The 17,244-nt window shown below is 42.0% G+C and overlaps 2 protein-coding genes across 9 annotated transcripts in view; both read left to right on the forward strand.

Moving 5' to 3' along the window:
• The first annotated feature begins 2,692 nt into the window (after positions 1 to 2,692).
• Positions 2,693 to 4,325, forward strand: LOC132233554 (small EDRK-rich factor 1). Its single transcript, XM_059694388.1, has 3 exons — positions 2,693 to 2,833; positions 3,585 to 3,693; positions 4,051 to 4,325. The coding sequence occupies exons 1-3, from the start codon at positions 2,827 to 2,829 to the stop codon at positions 4,121 to 4,123; spliced, it is 189 nt and encodes a 62-aa protein (XP_059550371.1). The 5' UTR covers positions 2,693 to 2,826; the 3' UTR covers positions 4,124 to 4,325.
• Positions 4,326 to 9,757: 5,432 nt separating this feature from the next.
• LOC132233556 (survival motor neuron protein) overlaps positions 9,758 to 17,244 on the forward strand; it is a 48,272-nt gene continuing 40,785 nt past the window's right edge. For 3 of the 8 annotated variants that reach the window (XR_009452658.1, XM_059694395.1, XM_059694396.1), the window contains exons 1-6: positions 9,775 to 9,914; positions 12,603 to 12,704; positions 13,845 to 13,916; positions 15,093 to 15,212; positions 16,109 to 16,309; positions 16,458 to 16,613. Coding sequence is in view for 7 of the 8 variants with exons in the window: in XM_059694395.1 (XP_059550378.1) it covers positions 9,783 to 9,914; positions 12,603 to 12,704; positions 13,845 to 13,916; positions 15,093 to 15,212; positions 16,109 to 16,309; positions 16,458 to 16,613 (783 nt within the window). In the remaining variant the exon portion in view is untranslated. Of the gene's footprint in view, positions 9,915 to 12,602; positions 12,705 to 13,844; positions 13,917 to 15,092; positions 15,213 to 16,108; positions 16,310 to 16,457; positions 16,614 to 17,244 lie in introns of all 8 variants that reach the window. The other 5 variants (XM_059694398.1, XM_059694394.1, XM_059694400.1 and 2 more) reach the window with 5 other exon arrangements.

Below are 17,244 nucleotides of genomic sequence, written 5' to 3' on the forward strand. Positions count from 1 at the left end.
CCCCCCCCGCCCCCTCATCTCTCTGAGGTTTGACAGTCTGTTGGATGCTTCTATGTCTCTGGATCTATTTTTGTTCATCAGTTTGTTGTTCATTGTATTCCACAAATGAGTGAGATCATATGATGTTTATCTTTGTCTGCCTGGCTTATTTCGCTTAACAAAATGCTCTCGGGGTCCATCCATGCTGTTGCGAATGGTAAGAGTTCTTTCTTTTTTACAGCAGTGTAGTATTCCATTGTGTAGATGTACCAGTTTTTTTTAATCCACTCATCTGCTGATGGGCACTTAGGCTGTTTCCAAATCTTAGCTATTGTAAATTGTGCTGCTATGAACATAAGGGTGCATATATCCTTTCTGATTGGTGCTCCTAATTTCTTGAGATATATTCCTAGTAGTGGGATTACTGGGTCAAATGGGAGTTCATTTTTAATTTTTGAGGAAACTCCAAACTGTTCTCCACAGTGGCTGTACCAGTCTGCATTCCCACCAGCAGTACATGAGGGTTCCTTTTTCTCACATCCTTGCCAGCACTTATCATTTGTTGACCTCATTGCTGGGGTCCAGCCCCAGCAGGTCCAGGGGGTCCCAAAGGTGTGGACGGAGTCAGTGAAGAAGAAATGACATAGAGACAGTCAGTGTTCAGTTGATCAGCAGCCTAGCCAGGATCTCTAGCCAGGATCTCCAGCCAAGTTCTGTCTTTTATTGTCTTGTTACATCTGCATTTATTCCAGTTGATTTTAATCCTGTCAATTTCTATTCCAAAGGTTAGGGCATTTCTTATCTCCATTCCAGGAAGTAAAGATTATGTAGCTTAAGGGTGATTGTTCGTAGTTAAAGTGATTAACTACCCGCCTGGCATTTAGTTAAGGGATTTTATTCCCTCCCTAACTTCAGGGGAAAATCCCTACCTGGGGAAACAACCTTTCTCGGAGAGGTGACCTTGGTTAAAACACATAGCGCCAAGAAGGGGAGCAAACATATTAAGAACAGTATGCCATATACACCAGGTCCCTTGAAACATATGCTGTGCAGATGTTTCTTCCCTGCAGCGACTGTGTCAAGCAGCAAGGATGGACCAGCTTCCAGCACCTCATAATGTCTTTATCTCTAAAAAGAGGCTGGTTAGAAAGTCAATCTTTCCCCCCTGCTCAAGTTATTCCAGAAGAGGTTTTCTAAGTGGTTCCATTTGGCCTGTAAACTATATTTAGGAGCAGGGAAGGCAGGTGGAGGACCATAAGCAAGACTCTCAGAGATTGAAAGGACAATAATAGCTAGCATATTGAGTGCTAATTGAGGGTAATTTTAGGGCATCCAGACTAATTCTACACATCTCAGTTTATAATGACTAATGGAATAGATGAAGTAAATAGGTACCAACCAAATGAACCATAGGCATTCTTACAGGTCTGTTTCTAGCAATAGCAGATACTCTACAGCTTTAAGGTAGGTTCCAAAGTTATTCTGGGCTATTCTAAATGTGTGGTAAGACTGTATCCCTTGCTATCATCTCCCCATCACACAACCCAAGTACAAAACCATTAATCTAAAACTCTTAAAATACCATCGACTGTGACAGGGCACTGGAATAAAATGGGAAATGAACAGACTTTAGAGTCCGTCTTAAATTTGACTCTCACTTCTACAGTTTCTATAACAGTTAGGTCAGTAACTTCTAGTCTGAGTCTCAGTCTCCTCTCCTTCCCCCCCCAACCCCCCCCCCCCCCCCCCCGTATATTTTTACTAGAGGCCCGCTGCACTAAATTCTGGCACTGGGGTGGGGATGGGTCCCTCAGGCCAGATTGTGAGAGGGCACAGGCCAGGCCAGGAAGGGATAGGGAGAGAGAGAGAGAGAGAGAGAGAGAGAGAGAGAGAGAGAGAGATCAATGATGAGAGAACCACTGGTCAGCTGCCTCCTTACTGCCCCCCCCTCCCAACCAGGGATCAAGCCCGCAACCTGGGCATGTGCCCTTGACCCGAATTGAACTCAGTAGCATCCAGTCCACAGGTCGACGCTTTATCCACTGAGCCAAACCAGCGAGGGCTCAGTCTCCTCTTGAGTTAACTGAGAACAATGAAGCCTGCCTACCTTGCAGGGTTGGTGCGAGAATAAGCAAGGAAATTAAGGGCCAGACACTGCCTTTCGCAGTTAACCCCTCCATCTGTCCCGTCCCATTCACCCCCTTCCCGCCGCTGCAAGGAGATGAAGAAAGCTAACGTTCTTTGTCGGAAAGATATGCGGGCTGGTCAAGCTGCAGTGCCCGGTACATGTTGGGGAAAGTCCACACACACCCCTCTCATACACAAGACCTGTATTCGGGACGTTACCCCACGTGCAAGGCAGATGATGCCAGGGCTGCCCCGCCCGCCGCCCCGCCGCGCACGCGCAGGGGCTCACCAGCCGAGCCGGGCGCCGAAGTCGGGCCTCGGAGGGCGGGGCGGCGGGCGGGCAGAGGCGTGGCCCAGTGGCGGGCGGGGCGGCGGGCGGACAGAGGCGTGGCTCAGCGGAGGGCGGGGCGGAGGGCGGGGCGGCGGGCGGACAGAGGCGTGGCCCAGCGGAGAGCGGGGCGGAGGGCGGGGCGGCGGGCGGACAGAGGCGTGGCCCAGCGGAGGGCGGGGCGGAGGGCGGACAGAGGCGTGGCTCAGCGGAGGGCGGGGCGGCGGGCGGACAGAGGCGTGGCCCAGCGGAGGGCGGGGCGGAGGGCGGATAGAGGCGTGGCCCAGCGGCGGGCGGGGCGGCGGACGACCCGCTGGCGGGGACGTCCGCTGAGCGCGCGAGGCAGCGGGTGCTTTTCGAGTCGCTCTTCCGTGCTCCGTCCGCTGGTCGGCATGGCCCGTGAGTGTGCGGACGGGTTGGGGAAGCGGTAGGGAAGCCAGTGGGTCACCCCGGCGCGGCAGGCGGGGGGCCAGGGGCCGGCGGGGAATCCCCTTCGTACCCTGTGTTCAGACAGCAGAGAGGGACCCTGGGTTCCGATCGGGCCTGGGAGGGTGCCTGCCCCTTGGTGCGGGATTACACGGTGGGGAACCCCTGCCCGGAGGCGAGGGGTGTGAGACGGCCACTCCGGAGGGGTCCGGGTCCGGAGGTGGTTTATAGCTGGTACTGAACCTCATCAGGCCTAATAAACACCCGGAGCTCCGACCCAGTCTCCTCCCTAGTTCTTTTGTTTAGCCCTCGCAGGTAATGTTTCACAGGCGTTCTGCTTAAGAGTTGTCTTGTGATGGGCCAGCTTGTGCGAAGTGTGGTCTCTGTGTATCTAGCTTTCTCACTCCACCCACACCCCGCAGAAGCCAGAACTAACTTTGGAATACTGACGCATATATAGACGGTTGGAATGGAATGCCCTTTTAAGAGATCTGGCATTTGCAGCCAGTGAACACCTTGATTGGTATAATACTCTTAAAGGTCTTAAGTGTTTACCTTTATGCTTCCTCCTTGTAGTCAGATCTGAGAACACTGAGAACACCACTCAGTGCCGTACTTTACTGGCTCCTCTATTAAAAAGCAAACTTCAGATGCACTTAAGAGCCTTATACTGAAATTAACGATTTTGGAGATGGGTACAGAGCATGACTGTTTTTCTTTGTAGGTGGAAATCAACGAGAACTTGCCCGCCAGAAAAACATGAAGAAATCCCAGGAAATTAGCAAGGGAAAAAGAAAAGATGATAGCTTGACTGCCTCTCAGAGAAAACAGAGGTAAGTGATGCTAATGAAATTCTCAAGTCACTGAAGTTTTCTTTGTGGAGAATGGAATGCATTTTTTTAAATTATTGGTAGAACTAGGCCTAACCTGCAGAAAGGGGTAACAGTTGAATATTTGTTGTGTGCCAGGCGTACTAAAACTATATGGATAATTATCATCCCAGCCCATGGATAAAGAACTTAAAGTTCTTAAGCTATAATTTGTAAAGAACCTCATGCAACTCTGTCACACCATTAGAACTTCATTTAGCAAAAATACCATCTAATATACTGAATGGGTTATATACGGAACACAAATGAGAACGTAATCAGCTTTTCTGTAATAACTTACAGCCTTTTCTCCCATTATAGAGACTCTGAGATCATGCAACAAAAGCAGAAAGCAGCTAATGAGAAGAAATCTATGCAGACAAGAGAAAAATGATGACTGACAATTTGGAAAACCTGGGTACTACTGCCAACTAGGTGTATTATAAGCTCTATGATCAAGATTTTGTAGAGTGAACAGTCATTACATGTTACAGCATATCTTTATAAAAACTATTTTAAACTTTACCTTTCAGTCTGACTTAGTGTAATGTTACAGAACCTTTCTTCAAAGAATAAACCACTAACCATGCGTGTGACATGTTGGTGAACATTTTTTATCAGCAGTGAGCACATATATAACTAAGTAGAGAGGTAATGTGATCAGATAATAGGAGTTCTTATATAAATCTACAATCTTTGTCTTAAAACTTTGTTAAGGTAGGTTTTTAAAGTCAACTTTATTATATAATAGAATTTAAGATGCATTTATCTAATTTTGCTTTATAATCAACTGGTGTGCTTGAAGAATTTACAATACATAGTACAAATGACCTGGAACTAAATGACCATAAACTAAATGGGTCTCAGTACTAGTAAGACTTTTACTTTAGAGCTTTAACATTTTTTAAATTAGTGCCTTTAAAAAATAATAATTTTTTCTAGCAGAATTAGTTTTACAACAAAATTGAGATTTCTCATATGCCCCCTGCCCCTACATATATCCCCTGCATAGTCTCCCCCATTATGAATATTCCCCCACCAGAGTGGTACATTTGTTGTAATTGATGAACCTTCATTAACACATAATATAACACAAGTACATAATTTACATTAGGATTCACCTTTTATGTTGTAAGAGTGCCTTTTTTTCTTTTAATTCTCACCGAGGACATACTTAGAGAGAGAGGGAGAGAGAGAAACATAGATCAGTTGCCTTCCGTATGTGCCCCAGGGATCAAACCCATAACCCAGGTATGTGTCTTGACTGGGAATCAAACCGATACCTTTCCTTGCACAGGGTGATGCTCAACCAACTGAGCCACTCCAGCTGGACAACAGTGCCAGTTTTTCAGTCTGTTCTGAGACTCTTAAAAAACTTGTGACTTTCCCTGGCCATTGTGCTCAGTGGTTGGAGTGATGGCCCTCACCAAAGGGTTGTGGGTTCTATCCCCAGCCTAAGTCAGGTGCGTGCCAGTGCCAACCAATCATTGTATCTCTCTCACATCAATGTTTCTCTCCCTCCCTCCATTCAATTCTGTCTAAAAAGCAATGGAAAAATATCCTCTGGTGAGAATTAACAAAACAAAACAAAAAAACTGGTGACTTAATGATATTTATAAATTTGAAAATAAACCTAGAGTAACTAAGGTTAGAGACTTTGTTCTTCTCTGAAGTAAATATGCATAATTATTGCAAAAGAATAAAAATGCCATTGAAGTAGTAAATAAGATAACTTTAAAGTATTATTCAAATTGAATTTTCACATCACACAAACAAATTTTTACTTATCATCTAATATGTCTACCTCTATGCTAATGGCCAGAACTTCAGAATTCTCTTAGTGTCTTAATGAAGGTTCTGGTAATCTTGTGATAGGTCACTAACCAACTGTACTACCCACAAATAGGACAGAATTCTAAGTGTCTCGAATACTGAATGAGGCAAACATGAAATTGTTTAGCTTCAGTTTTTATCTTCATATTAGCACAGATTTTCAGTTAAAGTAAAGCTTTGTTCTATTTATTCAGTTAATTTCAGTCTTCAAAATGTTATATGAGGGTAGTCACAAGGAGAAAGGATTATAATAGCTTAGGTTTCATTCTAATGAAAAGAATAATGAAGAAGTCTTATTGTACCACAAAGATTCTTTATGGGTCTGATTTCTGTAATTCTATCTCTAGAATTTCTACAGAGTGATAAGCCATGAGTACAGAGAACTTTTTATGCTTTAAGCCATATCCTTTATTTGCTTTCTTTTATGAATAATTTTCATATTTAAGATAGCCCATGTAGTGGAATAACTTTGGACTTTTTTTTTTAATATTTTATTGATTTCTACAGAGAGGAAGGGAGAGAGATAGAGAGCCAGAAACATCAATGAGAGAGAAGCATCGATCAGCTGCCTCCTGCACACCCCCCACTGGGGATGTGCCCGCAACCAAGGTACATGCCCTTGACCGGAATCGAACCTGGGACCCTTCAGTCTGCAGGCGGACGCTCCATCCACTGAGCCAAACCGGTCAGGGCTGGACTTTTTTAAAAGTTAAACAATTCTTATGAATCTAGGGAAAACTACAGTTCCCAAAGAACATAAATATTAGGATAAAGAAGATCTCTGGGTTATAATTAATCATTGAGACATATCCAAACTGTATGTTATTCATGTTATGGTATTTACTTGAATAAATTAACTGTTAAAATACAGGGTTTGATTTGTACCTTCAACATCACCAGACATTTCTTATAGAAAAGAGGGAGAAAATTAAGGGTAATTGCTGAACTATATTGACACTTTATTATCTTGTTAATCCTCACCAGAGGGTATTTTTTTCCATTGATTTTTAGAGAGGGTGGAAGGGAGGGGGAGAGACAGAGAGAGAAACATTGATGTGAGACAGACACATTGATTGGTTTCCTCCTGCATGAAACCCAACCAGGGCCAGGTATCGAGCCTGCAATCTAGGTACATGCCCTTGGCCTGCAACGGACCCTTTGTCTATAGGCCAACATTCTATCTACTGAGCCAAACCGGGTAGGACTATACTGACATTTTAGTTTCTTTTCATGTAGCATATTTAAACAAAGTAATTAAAATATCTAAACTTTTAAAGAGGGAAACTGATTAATTACAAAATATTAAGGGGAAAATACAGGTGAATAATTGGAACAAGTCAGCAAAGTTATTGCTTTGAGTTGTTACCAAAGCAAGATAAAATTATTTAGATGAAGTAGTACCAACTTTACAATGTAATTTGAAAAATACCAAAATCCATGAAACACCCTTATAAACATTAAAAATACTACGTTACATCATCCTTAATAGGAGGTAGTGCATTATAATTAGCAATCTTCGTAAGTCCTGCTGAAAATAAGAGGGAGCAGCTGCTACTGCCCAAGGTGATATACTGAGGTCAGTTTCATCAGTTACTTGATTCCTTTCGAATGCCTTTTCTATTAGTGGCAGTGTAAGAAATTATTACCCACTTATCAAACTAGGCTGTTTCTGAAATTGGGCTAAAAGGAACTATTGATTACTAGCATTATTTTTCTAACTTTAAATATATATATCATATTGCTCTTTTTCCCCATATTTTTATAGATGGAAAGAGTTTACCCATTCTGGAAAGTGAAAATATATTTTTTTGTTATATTTTCAAGTTCCACCTTATAAAGAGAGCTTTTTTGTTTAAGTCAGGCGTACTACTGCTGTTTGTTTTGAGTCTATAATCTGTTTCAAAACTACTGAATTTTAAAAAGAATATCCCCCACAATGGTATACACTGAGTGGCCAGATTATTATGACCGGCCAGATTATTATAACCACCCCATCAGTACAATGAAGTTAATTAGTTATGCAAATAATAATAATAACAAAACCTTGAGAGTATTTGCTTAGGAAGTTTTCAATATTCAGTATTTTTGGAGTGTCAATGAAGTACTGATGGGGTGGTCATAATAATCTGGCGAATCAGTATATATAAAATTATCACAACATATGCAATTTTCATTCTTCAATCATACCTCAATAAAACTTGGTGGGGGGGACATATCCCTAAAGTGGAAACCTAATATAAAATTGGCTTTGACAATCAGATGATTTGTACATTTTACCATCTGTGTAATGGTTTTAACAAGGAGAGCAACTAAGCAGGGAGTATGTCAACTTCCTTAGGTAAATTCCTAATTGCCTTTTGTGATGAAGATCTATAAACACCAAAAATTCAATTAAAATTGAATTATTTTTATGATTGTCATGGTTTTTCATTAGATCAAAACTGAATAAGAACAGTCATTAAACTGCCTCCTACAGCTTCATCTGCTAAAATACTTGCTTTATAATAATCACATATTGAAAGATGTTGTCTTTTCAGATGGCCAAGTCATGAAAATGTCAGTGAGATAAGAAGAATGACTTACAAGTTGCTCAAATGCACTTCCTTATTAATTCCAGGAATATTTAAAACTTACTCTAGGCTTTCCCTTACAACTTTGCTTCTTAAAAACAAAACCTTTTACAAAGCGCTCATTATACACATTAAAAGTTCACAGATAGCTTGTTATTGGATCAATTGCCCAGGAAAATTAAGATTTAAATTTTTTTTGCTTTTATTTATTTTTAATTTAAATTCTTTATTGTTGAAAGTATTACATATGTCTTCTTTTCCCCCATTGACCTCTCCCCCATCCGCTCCCACCCCCCAGCACGTGCCCTCACCCCCGCTACTGTCTGTGTCCATTGGTTATGCTTATATGCAAGCATACAAGTCCCCCAGCCACCCTCCCCACCTTCTGAGGTTTGATGCTGTTCGATGCTTCTGTTTCTGGATCTAACTTTTTTATTGATTTTTAGAAAGAGGAAGAGAGAAAGGAACATCGATTTGTTGTTCTACTTACTTATGCATTCATTGGTTGAGTCTTGTATGTGCCCTGATCCAGGATGGAACCTGCAACCTTGGCTCATCAGTACAATGCTCTAACCAGCGGTTCTCAACCTGTGGGTCGCGACCCCTTTGGCGGTCTAAGGACTCTTTCACAGGGGTCACCTAAGACCATCCTGCATATCAGATATTTACATTATGATTCATAACAGTAGCAACATTACAGTTATGAAGTAGCAACGAAAATAATTTTATGGTTGGGTCACAACATGAGGAACTGTATTTAAAGGGCCAGAAGGTTGAGAACCACTGCTTTATTTCATTTTTTTTTTTTTTTTTTTTAACTCTCACCCGAAGATATTTTTCCATTGATTTTTAGGGAGAGTGGAAGAGAGAGGAAAACACACAGAGAGAAACATCAATGTGAGAAGGACACCTTGATTGGTTGCCTCCTGCTAGTGCCATGACCAGGGTCCTGGTAGGGGAGAAGCCTTCAACCAAGGTACATGCCCTTGACCAGATCCTTTGGTCCGCAGGCACTGAGCCAAGCCAGCTAGGGCGAGGCTAACCCTCTCTAAAGCACTTTAAGAAATGTATTATCGGTTACCTATGGAGTGATTTTTTTTCGTTTTTTTGGAGGGGGCACCCGGATTTGAACCGGGGACCTCTTGGCCTATGGAGTGATTTTTATTGTATTGGTTTACCCATATTTCCTAAATTACCTGCAATGAACACTTAAAAAAAAAATCTCACCTGAGAATTGTTTATTGATTTTAGAGCGAGAGAAACACTGATGTAAGAGAAACATCTATGGGGCTGCCTTCCATACGCGCCCTTCGGGGGGTAATCAACCCCCAAGCTCTGTGCCCTCCCATTCAGCAACCTTTTGGTGTATGGGAGGCTGCTCCAACCAGCTGAGCCACTCCAGCCACTGCAATGAGCACCATTCTCAAAGAAAACGTACTGTTCAAAACAAAAATACCCTGGTAGAACCTACGAAGATACCAAACAGTGAAATCGAAGAATTGAGAGAATGCAGAGAGGAAAAACAAACATGGAAGATGGAGACCGCTGGGAGATAGGGCGCGGAAGGCTCCAGGCCGCCGGCTGCTTCCGGGCCGCCGGCTGCTTCCGGGCCACCGTACTCTTCCGCTCCCAGAGGGCCCTGCGGCGGAAATGGTCATTCTCCGAGGCAAGCAGCCCACGCCGCGCGCGGGTGGGATCCTCGCCATGGCGATGGGGGGCGGAGGTGGCGGCGGCGTCCCGGAGCAGGAGGGCTCGGTGCTGTTCCGGCGCGGCGCCGGCCAGGTGAGGGCGCGGCCTCCCGCAGGCGCCCGTGCGGGCTCCTCGCGCCCATCGCCGGCCCCTGCGCTGCGTCCCCAGCCGCGCGCGGGGCAGGACCTGGCCAGTCCGTTCACTGCAGGACGGTGGTCCGCCTCGTCGTTTCTGCAGATTTTCCCGTTTGGGAACCTCAGCAGCCAGCTCCTCCCCTGCGCAGCTTGGGCGCCTCGATGGCTTTGAGCCGAGGCCCTCCCGCAACTTACTCGTACTTTGGTTTGTCCGTTCCGACTGGGGGCTGTGAGCGGAGCGGGCCTGGCGAGGCGGGGAACCCGGTGGGAGTCTATTAAAACGATCCAGACTCAGATCAGGGTGTCGGCGGAGGAGAACAGACTGCTTGGACTCTAGGTATATTTTGGGACCAGAGGCAACAGGTGTCGCGTACGGACCCAGTCGTGGAGATTTGAGAGAGGAAAGTCAAGGCTAACTTCAAGATTGTCCTGAAAAGATGAAGTTAGTCGCCTTTACGGATGAGCTGAGATGGAGAAGACTGAAAGTAGAGCAGGTGTATAAAGGTGAAGGTCAGAAATTCATTTTGAGTGAAATAGTGGCGATGAAATCTGGTTGAGGGTGAGTCCAGGCGTGGGAGAAGAGAGATTCAAGGCAACGTTTGTGAACAAATAGTTGAGTTTTACTGTAAATAGAAAGTATAGAAATTGGCCAATAGTTGGAGGGGGAAATGGGATAAAGAGGATTATTAATTTTTTTATGTTGTGTTTTTAAGATGGGAGAAACAGATTTCAGTTTGTTTGTGGGCTGATAGGAAAGATCCGGTAAGGATGGAAACATGGAGGGTGCAGGAGAAAACCGCTGAAGTAGTGCTTCAGAGTGGGAAAGAGGGATGGATTTGGCCTCTGTTGGGAACATTGACAGTTAACGTGGTCACAGTTATATGGGTACAGAGCTGGAACTTCTCTTTGGATCGTTGCTGTTCTGTCAGTAAAAGAAGTGTCAGCCAGGAGTGAGGACAGGGCAGATGCTGGGGGTTTGAGCGGGAGAAGGTGGAAAGTAGGCCTCTAGGAGAGTGGATGAGTGTTGGAGTAAGGAAATGTCATGGAAATGTTCCGAGGCAACATTAAAGGTCTACTTGAGATTAGCGGTCGTGAATTTAAAGACTAGACAGCATGACTGTGTTTTCCACCAGCTCATCCACTTCAAGTTTGTGAGGGCAGGCAGAGAGTGAGCTGGTGGTTGAAGTGAATAGGGTTGGGCAGCCACGACTCGTTCTATTGCACTTCACTTCATTGGCTTCACAGGTATGTGAGTTCTACAGGCTGAAGGCAAGACCCTCCTCCTACAACAGCGTTTCGGCTTGTCTTATTGCAATGCTCACTTCATTAGGGTGGTCTGGAACCAGACCCACCATATCTCTGAGGTATGCCTATAGTTGATACCAAGTGAGCATGAGGAAGTAAGAGAGAGGGGTACGGGGGAATTAACTTAATGGTTGACTATGAAATTTAAGCTAAGAAAGGATATGAGGATATTAGGACAGTGAGAGGTAGTTTGAAAAGTGAGAGGATCAGTGTTTTGCTATTCCCAGTGAAGTGGAACGATTGTCAACTATTAGAAGGAATAAGCTGTGTAGATCCTGGAAGATGGTGGTTGGAGAATAGGATTTATGGAGAGGTTGTAGTTTCTGGTTATAATATAACTAGAGGCCCGATGTATGAAATTCGTGCAAGAGTAGGCCTTCCTTCCCCCGGCTGCCGGCTTCCCTCCGGACCTGGGCTTCATCCGGAAGGTCATCCTACTGGTGGTGACTGAGAAACAAATATAAAGGCAGCCCTAGTGGTCTGTTTTGGTTGCTGTGTAACAAATTACTCAAAACTTAGTAGCTTGAAAATAATCATTTTATTATTTCTCATAGTTTCTGTGGGTTAGGAATTTGTGAAGGCCTTGCTGGGTATTTCCCCTTGAGAACTTTCATGTGGTTGCATCCACGTAGTGGCTGAAGCTACAATAGCTGAGTCCCTGCAGCTAGGGACTGGCTGGCCATATCTTTTCTTATAGCCTCAGGGCTTCTATATGTGATCTCGGTATTGGGCTGGTTTGAATTTCCTTATGCCCCTTTATAGTTCTCTATCATCTCTCATCTCCTGTCCCCAGACAACTGCTGATCCACTTTCTGTCACCATAGGTTAGCTTGCATTTTCTAATGTTTATTCTATGTTTATTCATTTACTGTTCATGAGTATTGGGTTGTTCTCAGTTTGGGGCTGTTACAAATAGACCTGCCATGACTACTAGCTTAGAAAACTTATGTGAACATGTGCTTTCATTTCTCTTGGGTAAATACCTGGGTCCGTTATTTTAACTCCAAGAAACTGTCAAACTTTTCAAAGTGGTTGTACATTTCAACTAGCAATGTATGAACGTGTCATTTGCTTCACCTCATTGCTAACACTTGGTATGGTCAGCCTTGTGCGAATTGTAAACATTCTAATAGATGTGTGGTAGCATCTTGTGGTTTTAATTAGCATTCTCTGATGACTGATGATGTTGATCATCATTTTATGTGTTTATTTGCCATCTATATATCTTATTTGGTATAGTGTCTGTTCAGATGTTTTGCTCATTTTTGAATTGGTTTGTTTGCTTTGCTTTCTTTTTTAAATATATTTTATTGATTTTTTTTTTTTTTTTTTTTTTTTACAGAGAGGAAGGGAGAGGGATAGAGAGTTAGAAACATCGATGAGAGAGAAACATCAATCAACTGCCTCCTGCACACTTCCTACTGGGGATGTGCCCACAACCAAGGTACATGCCTTTGACCAAACTCGAACCTGGGACCTTTCAGTCTGCAGGCCGATGCTCTATCCACTGAGCTAAACCGGTTAGGGCTGTTTGCTTTGCTTTGTTGAGGTTTGAGAGTTCTTCATATATGCTATATATAAAACCTTTATCAGATAGGTAGTTTGCAAATGTTTTATCCCAGTTTGTGGCTTGGTTTTTCAGTCAATTAACTGTTTTTTTAGCCCTGGCTGGTTTGGCTCATTGGATGGAGCTTCTGGCCTTGAATTTCCTCTCAATTATGGGTTGCTGCCCCAGGGTTGGGGTTTATCGTGAGATAAACCTACCTGCTTTGATGTTGTTGTTGTTTTTTCCTCATTTGCCCAATGTGTAGGAGTTGCTCAACTAATTTTTAGATTTTTTCAGAGGGTATTGTTTCAGACAACTGTAAATTTATTGTGTTGGTGGGAGGAGGTGAGTTCAGAATCTTCTGTATCTTCATCTTGAAATGAGAAAATCCATTTCTTTCCATTTAAAACATTGTTTGTACTTCACATTTAAGTATTTTATTATATTTGTTTTATATTCTTTTTTGTTTTGTGTTTTAAATCCATGATTAGAATGTCTGTCTTGGGAGCAGGTAGCATGATTTCATATACTTCTCAATGATGAGTGCTTAGTAGCTAGTGGGTGCTCAAAAACATTTTTTAATTGAATTAAGTTTAAGTTCTACTAAGTATTCATTAAATTTAAATTCAAAAATAGAAATAAGCTTTAGGTCTTTTCCAGATTACTTAATATATTTTTTCCCACTAAAACGAGGCCCTTTATCTTATACTACTTGGTTGGCCAAACTACACCCTTTATCTGCTCTTAGAAAAGATTGAAATGTGAGTTATTCTTGAACAGATCCCCTTGTGGTTGGTAGATTGGGGTTAAATTGTAGAGCATTCACTTCATGGCACACCTCTTAGAACATTTACATATGTTTCACTTTGGGGATAATGCTACAAAATCTCTAAGCAGGTAGGTTTCTTGTGGTTATAGTTAGGATTTAAAGTACCCATTTTTTAGTTTAATTTTATGTTTGGATTAGATGGCTCTTGGCATACTTTTTTTATGAAACCTATCCAAACATGAATTGTTTTTATTCTTTATCCTTCCTAGAGTGATGATTCTGACATTTGGGATGATACAGCACTGATAAAAGCATATGATAAAGCTGTGGCTTCATTTAAGGTATGAAATGTTTACATTTTTGCTTAGGTCCTCATGTTAGTCACTTGGGAAAATTAATTGATAACATTTACAGTAAAGTATTAAAATACGTATTATTTAGTTCTAATTTTGAAGATTAAAAGATAACATTGGTTAGTTAAATTAGATATTTTCCTTTAGAAGTTGGTAGGTAGCCTGTCTGTACGTGATCCTTTTAAGAGGAGATTTAACTGGAATTTTAAACATTTGTTGCTTTTAATTTGTTTACATTGCATAAACCTATGGAAGTTATCTAATTCAGATTACTGGAAGGATAGTTGAATTTTAATTTTTAAACATTTAACAAGTCTTTATTGAAATAATGGTAAAAAATAGCAGTAGTGCAGTAATTAATACTTGTAGAGTGTATACAGTGTTTTAGGCACTTTTCTAACTGCTTTACATATGTTAAATTAACGTAATCTCCCCCAAATCCAATTAGTTGGGTTTCAAGTCAGGTTTTCTTGATGGTTGGAATGTACAGTTCTTTGGGGAGTGTAGTCTGTTTTGTGGCCCACACAAGACATTTACACAGTTGTCCAACATCATCACTTGACTCACAGTCTCAGGTATTTGGTCTTATTGAGCACCATATGTGAGCCCTCTTAGTTCAGGCACAGCATAGGCTCATACAGAACACCAAGAATAGAGTCCACTTCCTTCATGTAGTCATTCCTGTACCATAAGGTAGAAAGATCAAACCTGTGTGTCATCCTTGAAGCTGAATTCTAAATTTGTCAATAGCATGCTTTCCAGTATGCACTTAAACTAGAAGTACACTAACTTAGGGTTACCATGACAGTTCAGTAAAGTGCAGATTAAAATGGGGTTCAAAGCCAACATCAGCTGGGGTGTCTCACTTGGGGGTGAGGGATCTACTTTCACGATGGTTCATTCACATGGTTAGTGTTGCCTTCTGCTAAGGGCTTAGCCAGGGCAGTGTGCTGGGGGCCTCTGTTCTTCTCTAAGCAAGTTTCTTCGCTGACAAAGGGGTCTTTAGAGCTGATTATCAGATATATGATGCCTTTGAGAGCAGTTTCTGTAGCATGTGAGATGGTGGAAATAGGAAGTAGAGGCTGTCTGAGGTTTATAATAACTGAATCGTGACTTTTTCTGTATCATTTTGTAACATGCACATTTTTATTCTTATTTTCATAGCACGCTCTAAAGAATGGTGACATTTCTGAAGCTTCAAATAAACCAAAAGGCACCCCTAAAAGAAAACCTGCTAAGAAGAATAAAAGCCAAAAAAAGAACACCACAACTCCCTTGAAGCAGGTTATTTTTAAAATATTGAGATTTAACTTCAAAGATTTTCTTCATACCATTCTTATTAAATAGTGTAAAATACCTTTAACTTAAGTGATTAGTTCAGTGTTTTCCATTGGCATGTAATTATAACATTTCTAAAACTATCAAACTTTCTATTGTTTAGGAACATGCCTGTCAATAAAGGTATAAGAACTTAGGTGGGACTGATTAATACTAAATTCAGTACAGTGTTCACTTTATATGGGAAGGAAAGGGAAGAAGGCAGTGCTATTTGAGAGCAGTACCTGAGGGCCTGGAACTGAATTGGCAGTGTTTTACTTTTTAAACTGAGAGGTGGCCAGCCTTTTTTCCCCTTCAAAAATCCTAAACCTGTTAATACTCAGAAACCTAAAATTCTAGATAGAGTTTTTTCTGCTATTTAAAACAGTAGACCTGGAAGCTAAATATTTTAGTGTCTCATTAGTCACTTTAGTTTCATCATTACCAAGGGGAAGAGAACTAATATGTGTTAAGCATTTGCTGTATGTCAGCCCAGAGATGCTGGACACTTCACATATTCCCTCTTTTCTATTCTTCACAACAAATAAATGAGGTGAGGTAGGTTATATTATGTCCACTTAACAGATCAGGAAAATAATATTCAAAGAGGTTAAAAAACTTGCCCATGATTATAAAAATGGCAGAATTTATATTATATGACAGGATTATATTATATTTATATTGGAGTTCACATTTATGTGTTTTGGGCTCTAAGTCTTTTTCACTGTTTCATTCTGCCTTCCAGATTAGTTAACTGGATACTACCCCCATCCCCCATCCAACCCCACCCAAACAAGAAAATAGTTTACCCTCTTTGAAATAAATGTGTTTATGTGTATGTGTGTCTTTTTTTGTTTTTGTAGTGGAAAGTTGGTGACAAATGTTCAGCCATTTGGTCAGAAGATGGCTGCATTTACCCAGCTACCATTGCTTCAGTTGATTTTAAGAGAGAAACCTGTGTTGTGGTTTACACTGGATATGGAAATAGAGAGCAGCAAAATCTGTCTGATCTACTTTCCCCAACGACTGATGTAGCTAATAATATAGAACAGAATGCTCAGGAGGTAAGGATACAAAAAATAAAGTTCTTGAAAGTAGAGACGAGATGAGAAACTACGTGATATAACAACTTGTCAGTTTGATCCACTGAGGCATTAAATTTTCTTAATGAAACCTATATAACAACAATACATATATTTTTTCTTTTTAAAGAATGAAAATGAAAGTCAAATTTCAACAGATGAAAGTGAGAACTCCTCCAGGTCTCGTGGAAATAAACCAAATAACATCAAGTCAAGAGCTGCTCCATGGAACTATTTTCTCCCTCCACCACCCCCCATGCCAAGATCAGGACTGGGACCAGGAAAGGTAATTTTTACACAGAAAAGGTTTCCCAGAAAATCTATAGTAATAGAAGGGTAATATGCTAATTAGACCAGACATCCTTCTGGACAGAGCCATGGTGGCAGGGCCGAGGCAGAGGCTGTTAGGGGTGATCAGGCTAGCAGGGGAGAGCAGTTAGGGGGATCAGGCTGGCAGGGGAGGGCAGTTAGGGGGATCAGGCAGACAGGGGAGAGCAGTTAGGGATCAGGCTGCCAGGCAGGCAAGCGGTTAGGAGCCAGCGTTCCCGGATTGCGAGAGGGATGTCCAACTGCCAGTTTAGCAGGGATCGGTCCTAAACCAGCAGTCGGACATCCCCTTAAGGAGTCCCAGATTGGAGAGGGTGTAGGCCAGGTTGAGGAACCCCCGCCCCCATACACAAATTTTGTGAACCGGGCCTCTAGTAGTTAATATTGAAACATTCAACACATTTTCAAACCTTCCATTAGGAGCATTGTAGATTTTCCCATGAAACTTGTGGCTTTCTGTAGGTATTATAAATACACACTTGAGAATTCTTCAGAGAGGAAATATGATAGTAATGCAGAATACTTTATAATGAAAAGCTTTTCCAACTACTTTTATGGAGTATTAGGTATTAGACCAGCCGTGGGCAAAC

The sequence above is a fragment of the Myotis daubentonii genome, chromosome 4 (assembly GCF_963259705.1).
Source record: "Myotis daubentonii chromosome 4, mMyoDau2.1, whole genome shotgun sequence".
In the NCBI taxonomy this organism is placed as follows: domain Eukaryota; kingdom Metazoa; phylum Chordata; class Mammalia; order Chiroptera; family Vespertilionidae; genus Myotis; species Myotis daubentonii.

What these genes read in the sequence shown, in the direction of transcription:
- LOC132233554 (XM_059694388.1), top strand. An exon ending in GCCTCTCAGAGAAAACAGAG is followed by an intron (nt 3,694 to 4,050) that starts GTAAGTGATGCT and finishes CTCCCATTATAG; the next exon opens with AGACTCTGAGATCATGCAAC.